Source organism: the organism of the source record quoted next, unplaced genomic scaffold (assembly GCF_019419815.1).
Source record: "Pyrus x bretschneideri cultivar Hongxiangsu unplaced genomic scaffold, Pyrus_bretschneideri_v1 Contig40, whole genome shotgun sequence".
In the NCBI taxonomy this organism is placed as follows: domain Eukaryota; kingdom Viridiplantae; phylum Streptophyta; class Magnoliopsida; order Rosales; family Rosaceae; genus Pyrus; species Pyrus x bretschneideri.
This window is the reverse complement of record NW_025999724.1, coordinates 2,498,613-2,512,560: the sequence shown is the minus strand read 5'-3', so window position 1 is coordinate 2,512,560 and position 13,948 is coordinate 2,498,613. Positions and strand designations below refer to the sequence as shown.

Here is a 13,948-nt window from a genome sequence, read left to right as displayed (position 1 = left end):
GATTGTTGGAAACGGTTACGGTGCATATTAACTCGGTCCAAACTCATCCAACAGAGAAAGGGTTCATCAACTTTCTAAAAGATTTGCGCCTCTGCGGAGTTGGAGAAGAGGAGGCGGTGGAGTTGGTCAAAGTTCCAGTCTTTTTCGTTGGGTTGGAGGAGTTGGACCAATTGGGTTACTAACGAGTCGTTGGGATCAGAATTGGTGGAGAGTGGTGGTTCAGGAGGAGGAAGACGGAGGAGGATTGGGTTATGGGGACGGTTGGGGTTTAAGGAGCTTGAGGAGGGATACGGACGAGGGTTAGGGTTTAAGAATGATACTTCGGGGGAAGTTACTTTTCTTGTTGCTTACGGCCCCTCTAACTAAAAACTCTCCTTATCATTCCTTTTCCATGTTTTCCTTTTTATGTTAAATTTCGGTAAGGAAATTTTTCTTGAGGTCTATGTGAATTTGAGATCATGAAATTAAAATGGCAAGGAGTCTGTAACATTTTTTTCAGTAATTTTTCGAAGTTAAAATGTGGATCGGTAGTCTCATGATTGACTTGAGTAGAGAGATCCAAGTCAAAAGATTTTAGATTTTTGTCCAGTCAATTTCCAAATTTTGAATTTAGAATGTAATAACGTTTTGTAGCGTAAAATTGGTGAATGAGAATGAAAAGGAAAAAAAAAAAAATTCAAAATTAACTTTATGGACTTTTTCAAGAAAGAATGAAAACAAAAACAAAATAATTATCAAGCGGTTACATAATATATTTTCCCAAGCTTGTGAGGAAAACAAGAATTACAATGCAAAGATCAAAGTTGAAAATTTGGAAGATCGTTTATCCCTAGCTTGTGAAGTGTCAAAGTTGAAAGCCCGGGAGACCGCGTTCCTGAAGCCTGTCAAAGTTGAAAGTCGGATAAACCGCAACAGGGATGGAGTGCGCCCGTACTCAATTGAACTGTAGATTCTTGGTCTTATTCGAATTTGTGCAAAATTCTTCCAACTAGCAAATAAAACCATTCTTCTTTGTCCTATCAAAACGAATATATATCATGTCACTCCTCAATTGCATCAGATCGTACAGCAAATATAACGTTCCCAACCTTTATTTGTTCAAAGAAATGTGGAAAACGAAAGACAAACCCTGTATTGTATGCTCAAATAGTAATCACACAAAGTTTCGAATCAATCCCGAAATGGCTTCAAATTTTTATTTCTGTAGTTGCTTCCAAATTCGGAACACAACTTTATGAGAATTTCTATTACAAAAATGGAACCCGACTGCATAATCTGGACACCTCACCGTTACAAAAGAGAAATTGTCACGTTCCTTCAAACTCCTCTGTAATAAGTTAGATATCTCTTATAATCAAGACGACAAGGCAAGACCGTTTTGTAAAGATTTTCCAAGAGACTGCATGGATGTTGTACATTTTCATTTCATATCTATTTACTTCGTTATGCAACTTTCAATTGAATCGGTAATAACCAACTACCATGAGCCCTGCCTAAATGAGCTTTGTTAGGTTGGCCCCTTACCGTTCACTTGTTGGGTTGCCTCCTCTAGGTTATTTGCTTCTATTGATCTTCTCAGCTGCTTCAGCTGCTGCAGATGCTGCCTTGTCTAAACCCAACTTCTGTAACTCACTTGAAAAGCCATCAACATCAGCAGCACTGATTTTATACGGGCTGTGGGCAGCGCCAGGAAATGAACCGCTAGTCACTTCTTCCTTGTATTCTACTAGAGCTTTGTTGATGACTTCTCCAACATGTGCAAACTGCTTGCAGAATTTCGGGGTAACCTGCAAAAGGTGAGGTGGTTCTTTGTTTAGATAAAGTTCACATAAGTGGAGAGAAACAGCTGACTAGGAGATGCAACGGTTGAGCTAACCTTGGCATGATGTGGGTGCTGCATCATTCCAAGAAGATCATGATAAACTAGCACCTACATGATATAGGAGAATGAGATTAAGTGTGCCAGAAATAACTAAACCATGTATTCGACAAAAATGCATGCAAAAACTATGAGGAAATTAATTAGTAGCCTTGAGCCAACTAATCAACTACACTCATCAACGACAGTGGAAACATAGCCTTTAAAATATGGAACAATGAAAATTATTATTTATTTCCCACCTGAAATCCTAGAACTTCTGTCACAATCAAAATTTAAAGTTACAGAAAATTAGAATGATATGCTGGTAAACAAACTTTCTCAAGGATGGTAATCTGTATTTAACACCAAAAGGAATTACACTCACAAACATCGACAGCATGATGAACAAGACTACATAATCAACTAACCTGCCCATTGCAAAAAGGCCCTGCTCCAATGCCAATTGTAGGAATCTGAAGAGCAGATGTTGCAGCAGCTGCCACCGGTGGAGGTACGCATTCTAAAACAACAGAAAAGCACCCAGCTTCTTGTAAAGCCAGCGCTGTCTCAACAACCTGCAAACGAAAACCCCAGTGCAACAAATTGTTAAGACAAAAAAGAACACGAAGAACCAAAATAGCGAAACAGCATTACCACTTGCACACACACAGACCTTTACAGCACTAGCAACATTCCTTCCCTGAGGCCTAAAACCCCCAAGAACACTAATGGCCTGAGGAGTAAGTCCCACATGCCCCATTACAGCAATTCCAGCTTCGACGATAGATTTTGCCGCAGTAATCCTCGAAGGTGCCCCACCTTCCAATTTGATCGCATCCATTCCGCCTTCCTTTAAAACCCTCACCGCTGAATCAACAGCCTGCTCATGATCAAAACAGCAACATTAACCACCCATGGCCCGCTTATAAAATCATAAACCCGATCAGAAAAACAAGACACAATCTCATTTCTACAATTCAATATTTGGTTTGTTTCTGCTTGGTGCCCATGAAATTCGAATATGTAAGAAATCATGTAAATCATTTATTTCATCATCTGGGTCATAAATTCCATCAGTCAAAAGTGACAGAGACATAAAAATGAATAAAAGTCATTTCTTTTACTTTCTCAGCAACCGACCAGTCTCCAATGTCCATTTCCTTCACATTCTCACTATCAAAAACATGTTTATCTCCACATACAAAATAAAACCCATAAAACAACAGACATCAAAACCCGATTTAGCAACACAAATTTCCATTTGATTTAGTAAATACCTGATTGGAGCTCGACTCATAAAACCCAAAGGGCAAGTCCCCAACCAAAAGCGGCCGCTTGGCGCCACGAGCCACGGCTCGGCAGTGAACAAGCATTTCATCAAGCGTGATGGGCAGTGTGGTGTCGTAGCCATGAACCACCATCGCCGCCGAGTCACCGACCAAGCAAATGTCTATGCCGGCGGAATCCAAGTGCACCGCAGACGGGTAATCGTAGGCGGTGACCATGGTGATGGGCTCGCCCTTCTTGTACTTCTGCTTCAAGTGGGTCACCGTGACTCTCTGGTCCGGGCTTTGGGTCTTCGGGCCGCCGTAGACGGTGTTCTCCGGCACGTTGCCCATGCAACGGAGGATCGGAGCGAAGGCCCGCGACATCGGTGAGGCTCGCTTGACGGCGGCTGCTAAGAGTGCCATATTTGAAGAGAGAGAGAGAGAGAGAGAGAGAGAGAGAGAGAGAGAGAGAGAGAGAAATTGGGGGTTTGTTTCGGCTGCGCCACCTAAATTGAGGGAGCTGGAAGCAAGTGGGAGTGGAATGAGTGAGAGAAGCGAAGTTGCATTCGAATTGGGTGAGATTTGACCGCGTCCGGTTTTGACTTTTGGTACAAATGTCATCTGCGCGCCACATTTTGGTGGCAAAATGGTAAATTGCTGACGGTAGTATTACTGCTGACCGTAACATCATATAATATGGGTTGGGCTTATCAGCCCAATACCTCTTTGCAGCCCATTAAGTGGTGTTTCAAGCTTCAAAAAAAGACCAAACGTAAGGTTAGAGCGGTGTGTGCTATCTTTTCTGACTACGACTCAACGAAGTTAAAGCTTCACTTTAAATCTTAACAATAAGGGTGGCGACCCCACTCTTTTTTTTTTTTAAGACAAACAGTAGTGGTTTATTCAAAGCTATCAAGAAAGCATACAATCTTTTTAGAGGACCTACGACAATAAATCTGAAGGTTTCTCAAACCAACAAAAATTGAAATCAGAAGATAAGGCCAACTTGGTCATACAGTGTGCTGCAACATTTACCGATTGACTAACATGACATACTTTGGATTCTTCAAAGCCTCTCAGACTTTCTTTGATGTCCTCAACCAAAAGATGAGTAGGAGAGGCGCCCCCCTTCAAGCAGCCAATGTCCTGAACCACCTGCAGGGCATCACTCTCCAAAATAATATGCTGCTAATGCCACTGCACAGCCCATAAGATACCATCCCGAGCAGCCATGAGTTCGACCAATTTGGGGTTGGTCACATGTGGTGTTTTGCGAATGAAACCTCCAGCATAGGTTTCGTCACAAAAAACCACACCAACACCCCCCGAATTCGAGAGGAACAGAAGGAACCATTAACATTAATTTTTACCCACCCGGAGGGAGGAGGGCACCAACGAGATGGCGAGTTCAAAGGTTTGGGGTGACCCAACTCTTGATAAGCCTTTATAAGGTTTCAAATATTCTTTTACGTAAGATCTACTTTCTTAATAATCAATGATCAATGGGGGGAGAGATTCATGTATAGTACCTCTTTCAACAATAATGAAAATAAAACACCAATAGATCTTTAGTTATGATGTGAAGTGATCAAACCGAATTGGTTATTTTTTTTATACATAGATATTTTTACACTAATAGGGTCAAAGAAATAATTTACAAGCCTTGTCTCAATTAAAAATTAAAATTTTATCTTGTGTGTATTTTCTCCTGAAGTTTACTTATTTTGGAACATAGGATATTATTTACACTAAAAGAGAAGGAGATGAGCTTAGCCTCACAATGGACTAGCAATAGTGTGGTTCAAATTCTTCATTAGCCTCCTAAAATTTATTTGTTTTAGTTGTAATTGATTTTATGAAAGTCTTTTACAAAATAATAAACTTACTAACCACCATAGTCCCACTAGGTGGAAGGCTTGTTTTTATTTATTTATTTATTTTTTATTTTTTAAGCTTAATGGGAGAAGGGCAATTTTGGATTATGAAAGCTCCGCCATTTTTGTCATTTTTCTTTAGATACATAGAAGGTAAAACAAAAGATTTGACATATCAAATGGAGTAGAAAATCTCACGAGATATTGAATTGCCACAAAAGCCTTAAAATATATGGTTAAATACAACTAAATCTCTATTAATTAATAAAACTCTCTTTGTCAATCAAAAAAAGGTGAAAATCCCAGAGATTTACACCCTCTTCAGATACATAGAAGGTAAAACAAAAGATTTGACATATCAAATGGAGTAGAAAATCTCACGAGATATTGAATTGCCACAAAAGCCTTAAAATATATAGTCAAATACAATCAAATCTCTATTAATTAATAAAACCCTCTTTGTTAACAAAAAGATGGTGAAAAGACAACTTCGTCTTCTATCACACAAAAAAATGATGGGCAATAATGTAATTTCACAGATCTAAATTTTACTGTTTTTTTTATTGAAGCCTTCAGATGATGTTAAAATATCTCTAATATTTAAAATTAAAATTAAAAAAAAAAAAAAAAACCTCCCACTCCCCCACGTTTTCTCTCTCTCTCTCTTTCTTTCTCTCTCTCCCTCTCCTTCTCTCCTTCTCATTTTCTAAAAAATGTGTTTATACACACAAAGTATGTAGGCAAATGCTAGTTGTTTGTTAAATAAATTACTTTGATTCGATTATACATTTATACTACTAGTTTAAGGAAAAAAAACGAATGTAAGTCCAACCGACTCAATGAAATGGCTATAGGGCTAAAAATAGTTCGAAATGGCTATAGGGCTAAAAATAGTTCGAAATGGCTATAGGGCTAAAAATAGTTCGAAATGACATGAAAACCGTCTCCAAGCAAGGGTTAGGCCAAAAGGCTTGTGGGTCCCACCGGGCAAAAAATGTGAAATCCGGTCAACTGGCTGGCCCAAACTAGCTAGCCAGCCCCGGGCCGACCCAAAAATTCAAATCTAACAGCTACCTAGTGTCAGCATAACGCTAGCTGACGTCAGGTGACCATTGGATTTGAATTTTTTTTTTGGGACAATTTTTTTTTTAAATTCTAATTTTTTTTTCCCTATAACTACCTAAGCCATTAAATAACATTAAATTTAAACAACACAATCTCCACCCTAGTACTACTTGGGAGAGTTATTCACACTTAAACAACATTAAAAGAAATATTTAACAACATAAAACTTAAACGCCTACTCCATGATTTTTTTTGTCCAAAGATGTGTAACAAGATCTTGTTGTAGGTACTTGTTTGTGGCACGCAAACGTATCATCCTATGACGCCTCATGTACTCATTTAAAGAGATATTACCAGCTCTTGGATCCAAAGGCAAATTAGGCCCATTATATATTTTTGCACGAGCCTTCCTTGACCTATTTGGATCATCTTGGTCATCATCAGACTTTCCGTCAATATAGCCATCTCGCTCATCCTCCACAATCATGTTGTGTAATATGATGCACGACATCATGATGGAGTTCAATTTATCTCGACTCCACCCTCTTGTTGGTTCCTTAATGATCTTCCACAGTGCTTGTAGAATATCGAAAGCTCTCTCAATATCTTTCCAGTATGCCTTTTGGTGTAGGGTAAACCACATTTGGGTGTCATCCACAGGGTTTGCAATTGCTTGGACAAGTGTCGCACACTTTGGATAGATGTCATCTGTCAAGTAATACCTTATATTGCAATGACACATGTTGATGTAGTAGTCAAGTTGAGGTGATTTAACCTTCGTCAAATTATTGAAGAGGGGTGAATGCTCAAGTACTGTAATGTCATTTTGGGATCCTGGGACTCAAAATAAAGCATGCCAAATCCATGTGTCAAACAAGGCAACCACCTCTAACATAATGGTTGGTTTTCTCGATCTTCTGCTAAATGCTCATTGCCATCTGGTGAGACAGTTCTTCCATTGCCAATGTATGCAATCTAATAACCATTTTATGACCAGAAAGCCATAGTTTTCAGCTTTGCGAATGAGCCGATCTAGATTTGCTTGATTTGGTTCACATAGGTACTCCTCTTTGTAAATCTGAACAAATATGAGACAAAATTCAGCAAGATTATGATGGCATGTAGACTCAGACATACCATATGTATCATCCATCACATCAGCTAAGGAGGCATAGGTCATCATTCAGAGTGCAATAGTAACCTTTTGATGAGGTGAGAAATCAGGGTGACCTATTCTGTCCAGCTTCTGTCGAAAATATAAATTGACATGTTGGACATCATGAAGTAAACGCCCGCTTCATCCAGAAGCGACGTTTGAAATCCTTTCTGTGTATACTAAGTTGAGGTTGAAGTAGTTGTTCATTAAAGTCTCATGCGCCATCTCTCTATTTTATGGCTTGTAAGAGCGACCAACAACAGAGCCACTCCATTAAGGTTGTTCTTCAGTTGCCTCACATGCCATGACCCCAACCATTACTGCCATATATGTTGTGTTACGCCATGCTTCATTTTCTTCATCGAACTCCTCATCTTCTCGTCTCATCTGCGCCCATTTATCTTCCAATTCGGAATTGGATGAGGACTCCCAGTTGGAATCTGAAGAGGATCCAAAGTTAGAATTCATTGCAAACTTGAATTGAAAGAGATATTGGAGAGGGCAAAGATCAAGGTGTGTGAATTATAGCCCAATATCCACCCTATTTATGGACATTGGAAGCTGAAGACAAGAAGTGCCACGCAAATAAGAATCCTATCTAAAATTCACACAACTAATTACATCTTGACACGTAGTACTCGAAATCCTATCTGAAAAATTATTGAGATTACATATCGACAATAAATCTGGAGAGTTACTCACATATCGACACGTGACACTTGAAATCATATTCGAAAAATTATTGAGATTATATATCGACAAGAAATCTAGAGAGTTGCTCACTTTAGTGACACGTGTCACTCAAAATCTTATCCGTCAAATTATTGAGATTACATCTCAAAAAATTATTGAGGTAGTTTAATTTAAGTAACCATATTAATTCAATTAAAATAATAAATTATGTTTGGCCTATGGCCTTTTGGCCCATTCGGTTGGAGATGATTTGTCACAGGGCTATGTTTGGCCTATGGTCATTTGACCCTCTCGATTGGAGATGATAAGAAATATGACATGACATTGTTTGTTAAAATATTAATTTCTTGGAGGACTATAGGGCTAAAGAGAGCCCTCTAACCCTTATTCTATTGGAGATGACCTAACCGGCTAGAAAGGCCTTAAATTGAAAAAAATGGATGTTACTGGGGTAGATCGTTACCTTCTTCAGCTAAAAAGACCGTCTTATTTGATTGCGTAAGAACTGAATGTAACGGAGTCATTCTGTTTGATGAATTGTTGGATATAATGTTACATTATTAGAAAACTATTATCTCCCATCGGTCCTCTCCTTATCGAATCTCTTCGACTGGTTTGGCTTACGTAAATAATCGAATCTGCTTCTGCAACGACATCGCTAAGTCCAAATCAGAACCGTTAAAAAAAAAGTCTACACATCCAACCACTCAGATCATCCAACCCAAATCACAACTAGATCGCGCCACGTGTTAAAAACCAGAATCCACCCCCGCGGGTCTCACTAACACTCTCTCCCAAAATGCCGGCAACTCACGCGCCAACCTCATCGATAACCTCACTCCTCCGCCTTCCTTCTCCCCCTCTCTCCTCTCTTCGCACGCTTCCACTACTTGGCATCGCCAAGTTTCGCTGCTTCCGTTATAGCCAGAGCTCACTCCGTACGGTAACAGCCATGTCTGTACAGACCGCCGCGTCCGCCGTATCATCGCCGGACCACGTTGCCGGGAAATGGTTTTCGGTGCCGGAGCTCCGACTCCGAGACCACCGATTCACCGTGCCTCTCGACTACTCTGTCGATCGTACCGCTTCGCCTAAGATCTCAGTCTTCGCTCGCGAAGTTGTTTCAGGTAATTAAGCTTTATTCACATCATTAATTTAGTTTAATTCGCGTTGTTAGCTGCTAATTACTGTTTGAATGGTGTTGGTTGTGAATTATGCAATCTAGTGTGTGTGATTTGAAGTGATTAATTTGTTCGTGAAGCTCAGAGTTCAGATTTTTGGTGAAGTCGTTGACCATATTTGTGTTTTGCTCTGTTTGGTTGCCAAGAAAATGGTGGAAAGGGAGAGAATTGAGACATTGTTTACTGCAGCTAAGAAAAAGGCATTGATTAATGTTTTGAATTGGAAGAGTCATTCGAATCCAATAACTAACAATGGTGATAGTTTTTAGTTGTTTTGGCCCTCAGAAAATATGTAAGATTACTCTGCTACATTTTGTTTTCTTACTCGTTTAAACAAGCACTTTCGAAGGACAATTGTAGTACTTGAAATAAATATGTCAATGTTCGGAATGTGAAGTTTCTTGTGAATTTCAATTGTCACGAAACTAGTAAAACTGTGCCGAAATTTCTGTTTATGAGCTAATGTCTAGTTTCCACATACCCCCACTTCTGTGAAAGTTGGGTTTGTTGCGTTTTTCCTTTTTCCTTAGCATTGTAGACACTGAAACTGTTTTGTTGATGTGATGTATTCTGTTATTGATGCAAAAGGTGCTCATACCGTTGTTCTTAACACTTTGCTTTTTTATGAATGTTGGTCTAATAACACAACAGGTCATTGACTGTTGAAATATGATGTGTAGTTGTTTTTAGTAGACTAGTGGCAGGTTCCAGAGTAATACTCTTCTTTTGTTTGGTATATAATTTAATTCAAGTAAGCTGTATATGGATTCTTAAGACACTGGCATATGTGCATGCAAGAGGCTTAAACTCCATTTAAGAATGGTTCATAACGAGATAAGTAACGTCAGAAGTTGCATACATATGTGGCTATGACACTCGAGATAAAGACATACTAAAATTGAGCGTGAAAGCATGTGCATACCTGTAAACTGGGGCTTCAAAAACTGTCTGCTTTTAGTTACGAAATCTCTTTTTTTTTTTTTTTTTTTTTTTTTTTTCTCTAGTGAAGAGTAGATAGTAATGTAATTGGCAAGCAAGATTTGTTTCCATTTTGCCAATGTGCAGAATGTTAATATTCTTTGCACACGCAGACAAGACATTTGGCTTTACATGTGGTTCATTACTCCCTCAATAAAATAAATTTTATGTTGCAGTTGGTAAAGAAGAACAACAATTGCCATACCTATTATATCTACAAGGTGGACCTGGATTTGAGGCCCCCCGACCAACTGAATCCAGTGGATGGATACGTAAAGCATGTGAAGAATTTCGTGTTATATTGCTGGATCAGGCATGGGCCGCATGTCTATAGAGACATATCTTATTACAAGCTTTTGTCGATATGCAATACTTTGTTTATTATAGTTGTGCTGATGTATTTTACTTGCAGCGAGGAACAGGTTTATCAACTCCTTTGACAGCTTCATCTTTGTTGCAATTGAAGTCTGAAGAGAAATTGGTTGATTATGTAAAACATTTTCGAGCTGATAATATAGTAAATGATGCAGAGTTTATTCGAGTACGTCTTGTTCCTGATGCTGCACCATGGACAATCTTGGGTCAGGTATTAATTACAACTTCCTTTGGTATTTATGCTTGCATGTGATCTTTAGGGTTTAGACTATACTGTGATAGTTCTGACGCTTTGTAGTTGCCTTATTTGCTGAAAGACCTACTTTGTTATCAAGGACTTTCTTATGATCCAAGAGTTCAGTCATAATGTCGATATCATTCTTCTTATATGTGAAGCTTTTTCTTTCGTGTCATATCTTATGGATTGTTTGAACTGTATCCTGTACAACTGAACCAGACTTACAGCTTTTTTCCTTTCCCTTGTGCAGAGCTTTGGTGGTTTTTGTGCAGTAACTTATTTGAGTTTTGCACCACAAGGACTAAAGCAAGTCCTTTTAACTGGAGGAATCCCTCCAATAGGAAATGGATTCACTGGAGACGTTGTATATAGAGCATGCTCTGAACGGATTATACATCAGAATGAGAAGTACTACAAAAGGTATCCTGAAGATATTGAGGTTGTTCGTGAAGTTGTTAACTATCTATCAGAATCAGAGGGCGGCGGGGTGAGGGTCTAGAACAGATGATCTTGGTTCTGTTCCTACTGTTGAGATTTAAGATCTTTGAAATTAACCCCACTCACCCTTGTTTTTGTACAGGTCCCACTTCCATCCGGGGGCTTCCTAACCCCAAAGGGATTGCAAACTCTTGGTCTTAGTGGCTTAGGATCCAGTGCTGGTTTTGAGCGCTTACATTACATGTAAGGTTTCATGAATATGAATCTAGATTGTAATATGTTACAATTTAGTCATTCTTTAAGTGATTTTAATTTCACTTCAACCCATAGGTTTGAGAGGGCTTGGGATCCTATAATAGTTCCAGGAGCACGAAAGGAAATTAGTTATTACTTCTTGGATGCTGTAAGAAAATAACTGCTTTTTCTTGATATCAAATCTAAGGTTTTGAATATTCCTGGTATAAAGTTATAAACCTTAAACCATTCCATGTTTGCAGTTTGACAAGTGGTCTTCTTTTGATACAAATCCACTTTATGCTCTTCTTCATGAGTCCATATACTGTCAAGTAATTGCTTTAATCTCGTTAATTTACAGAAGTTTATACCATATATTCTTAAATATTTATATAGTTTTCATTAGCTTATTAGTTCATCTAGTTATGTAGTTATTTATTTGTTGAAGGGTGCTTCATCACGGTGGTCTGCTCATAGAATAAGGGCTGAAGATGAGGGCAAATTTGATGCAGTCCGGGCTGCAAAAGAAGGTCGTCCCGTACTTTTTACAGGAGAGGTAGGCATTTGTTCCAACCTTCTCTTTCAAAATGACAAAAAGACATAATGTTGACATTCAGTTCTATGAGTGACGGGTTGTTGATGATGTATTTAGATATTAATTCATTTTATACATCTCATGGATAGAAATAATTGACAGCGTATGAGATGTAGAATACTTTGGGGAGTTATAAACATGAATCGATGATATCTAGGTGTGCATAAATTTATGATTTAATTGCATGATGGTATAAAAGCTGTCTAGCTGTAGACCCTTGGACCAGTCTATGGGTTGACTGATGTCCATCGGGAAGCAGTAGATTCACAACTGTGTAGCATACAGGGCAAGTGTCTTGATGAAAATTGTAGGAGCTTTCCGACAGCATGTTGTTACTTGCAGCTTTCAAAAGTACTTTACACACAAATATTGGGCTTTTTGCTCCTGCAGATGATCTTCCCATGGATGTTCGATGAGATTCATGCCTTAAGGAAATTCAAAGGTGCTTCTCATGTATTGGCTGAGAAGAAGGATTGGCCTCCCCTATATGACATTGATGCACTAAAAAATAACAAGGTGTGCTACCTTTATATGAAGTTAATCTACTTGAATAGCATCTCTCCGTAAGAATTTTACAAGGGGAAGGAGACCTAAACTTTCTCGCAGCCTGTGATGTTTTCCATTTGTACCAAACCCTTGACGTGAATTATCAGCAGTTTCGCCCATAAGTGTGTAAATAATTAAATTTGTTTCTGTCAATGTTGACAGGTACCTGTTGCAGCTGCTGTTTACTACGAAGATATGTATGTCAGCTTCAAGCTGGCCATGGAAACTGCTTCGCAGATAGCAGGGATTCGGTTGTGGATAACCAATGAATTCATGCATTCTGGTCTACGCGATGCAGGGAGCCAGGTTTTTGATCATTTGATGGGAATGCTAGATGGAAAGAAGCCTTTGTTCTGATTTCCATGGCAGTTCCTGCACTAAATCTCTGTAGTTTGTACTTTTTTTCGGTCAAAATGTGTGGTCTGGAGTTGATTCAACTTATTTACTTGATACTTTGGCCTCGTTTGGTACGGATGATTGGATTAGACATTACAGAGACTTCTCTCTTCTAATCCTACTATTTTGGGGAGGATTAGAATTGATAAACTCTTCATTTCTTACCTTCTCCCTTTAATCCTCCATCTCCTACCGCACAATTTTTTTTATTGCTTCCTTCAACGTACCTTAAAAATAATGTCTTACTCATTTTGATCCAATCCTCCACCAAACAAAACATTTATAATGGTGCCTTAGTTGCGGCAAGGAGTTTCTCTATATGTTAAAGTTCAATTTGAGGCTTGTATTATTGGTTTAGAGACTTTCTTTACAATGATCTTTTTTTAAGCAAAATTTGATTTTCTATAAAATTAAGCGAATGTGTAGTGTTAATTACTCAATACACACACAAATGTGAGTTAAGTTAGTTGACTAGTATAATAATACAAGTCCTAATTCTCCTCTTTCTTAGAGTTGTTTAGAATAGTCTTGAAAATAAAATTAGGGATGTGCTATTCGAACACTTTTGTTTACTTCTTACGCATCCTCTTAATTTGTGGTTGTCGGATCGAATGAATTAAAGAATATCAAATGACAGAAACTAACATGTGTGAGAAGTAAAAAAGAGATGCGTGAATAGCATACCTCTAAAATTAACACTTTTAAGGCCTGTTATTTTTTAACTATATCATATCGTTGTGATATAGGAACTATATAACACAATATTGGAAGTGCTTTTATAATTAAATCACCAAAATGCCTCTGACCGTGTTTCTCAGGAAAAGTTAAAAAATGATTTGGTGTTGAAAAAAGCAAAAGATGCACATGTTCAAGTGTTTGTTTTTCAAGAAAGCACCTGCATTTTTGTTAAATTTTTTGAAGTAATAGAAGCGTTGATATTAAAGACAGTTTCAAAAAGAAATTCTTTCTAAATAAGCATTTTCAAACGGACTAATAAAGCTATAAAAGTATTGAATGAAAAGTTAATAATCGAAGCTATAAAAGTATTGT

At 38.3% G+C, this 13,948-nt stretch overlaps 2 protein-coding genes across 3 annotated transcripts; one reads left to right on the top strand and one right to left on the bottom strand.

Annotated features, from left to right (window-relative positions):
• Nucleotides 1–654: 654 nt before the first annotated feature.
• Nucleotides 655–3,567, bottom strand: LOC103933196 (3-methyl-2-oxobutanoate hydroxymethyltransferase 1, mitochondrial). 2 transcript variants are annotated; one of them, XM_018643970.2, is made up of 6 exons: nt 3,139–3,567; nt 2,535–2,741; nt 2,290–2,436; nt 1,877–1,930; nt 1,525–1,787; nt 655–1,016 (listed from the first exon to the last, which is right to left on the bottom strand). In XM_018643970.2, exons 1-5 carry the CDS (start codon nt 3,550–3,552, stop codon nt 1,554–1,556), a joined length of 1,056 nt encoding a protein of 351 aa, XP_018499486.2. In that variant the 5' UTR covers nt 3,553–3,567; the 3' UTR covers nt 655–1,016; nt 1,525–1,553. The 2 variants fall into 2 exon arrangements, with proteins under 2 accessions (XP_018499486.2, XP_009341132.3); XM_009342857.3 differs by lacking the exon at nt 655–1,016 and having other exon boundaries at nt 1,164–1,787.
• Nucleotides 3,568–8,701: 5,134 nt separating this feature from the next.
• Nucleotides 8,702–13,062, top strand: LOC103933180 (proline iminopeptidase). The gene is made up of 10 exons (XM_009342844.3): nt 8,702–9,044; nt 10,253–10,389; nt 10,489–10,662; nt 10,940–11,176; nt 11,270–11,370; nt 11,458–11,530; nt 11,625–11,693; nt 11,810–11,917; nt 12,347–12,472; nt 12,665–13,062. The coding sequence occupies exons 1-10, from the start codon at nt 8,717–8,719 to the stop codon at nt 12,857–12,859; spliced, it is 1,548 nt and encodes a 515-aa protein (XP_009341119.2). The 5' UTR covers nt 8,702–8,716; the 3' UTR covers nt 12,860–13,062.
• Nucleotides 13,063–13,948: the final 886 nt, after the last annotated feature.

Coding starts and splice junctions, on each gene's coding strand:
- LOC103933180 (XM_009342844.3), top strand. CDS start 8,717: ATGCCGGCAACTCACGCGCCAACCTCATCGATAACCTCACTCCTCCGC. Junction 11,531..11,624: donor GTTATTACTTCTTGGATGCT/GTAAGAAAATAA, acceptor CCATGTTTGCAG/TTTGACAAGTGGTCTTCTTT. Junction 12,473..12,664: donor ATGCACTAAAAAATAACAAG/GTGTGCTACCTT, acceptor CAATGTTGACAG/GTACCTGTTGCAGCTGCTGT.
- LOC103933196 (XM_018643970.2), bottom strand. CDS start 3,552: ATGGCACTCTTAGCAGCCGCCGTCAAGCGAGCCTCACCGATGTCGCGG. Junction 2,742..3,138: donor ATGAGTCGAGCTCCAATCAG/GTATTTACTAAA, acceptor GATCATGAGCAG/GCTGTTGATTCAGCGGTGAG. Junction 1,788..1,876: donor AGCACCCACATCATGCCAAG/GTTAGCTCAACC, acceptor CACCTTTTGCAG/GTTACCCCGAAATTCTGCAA.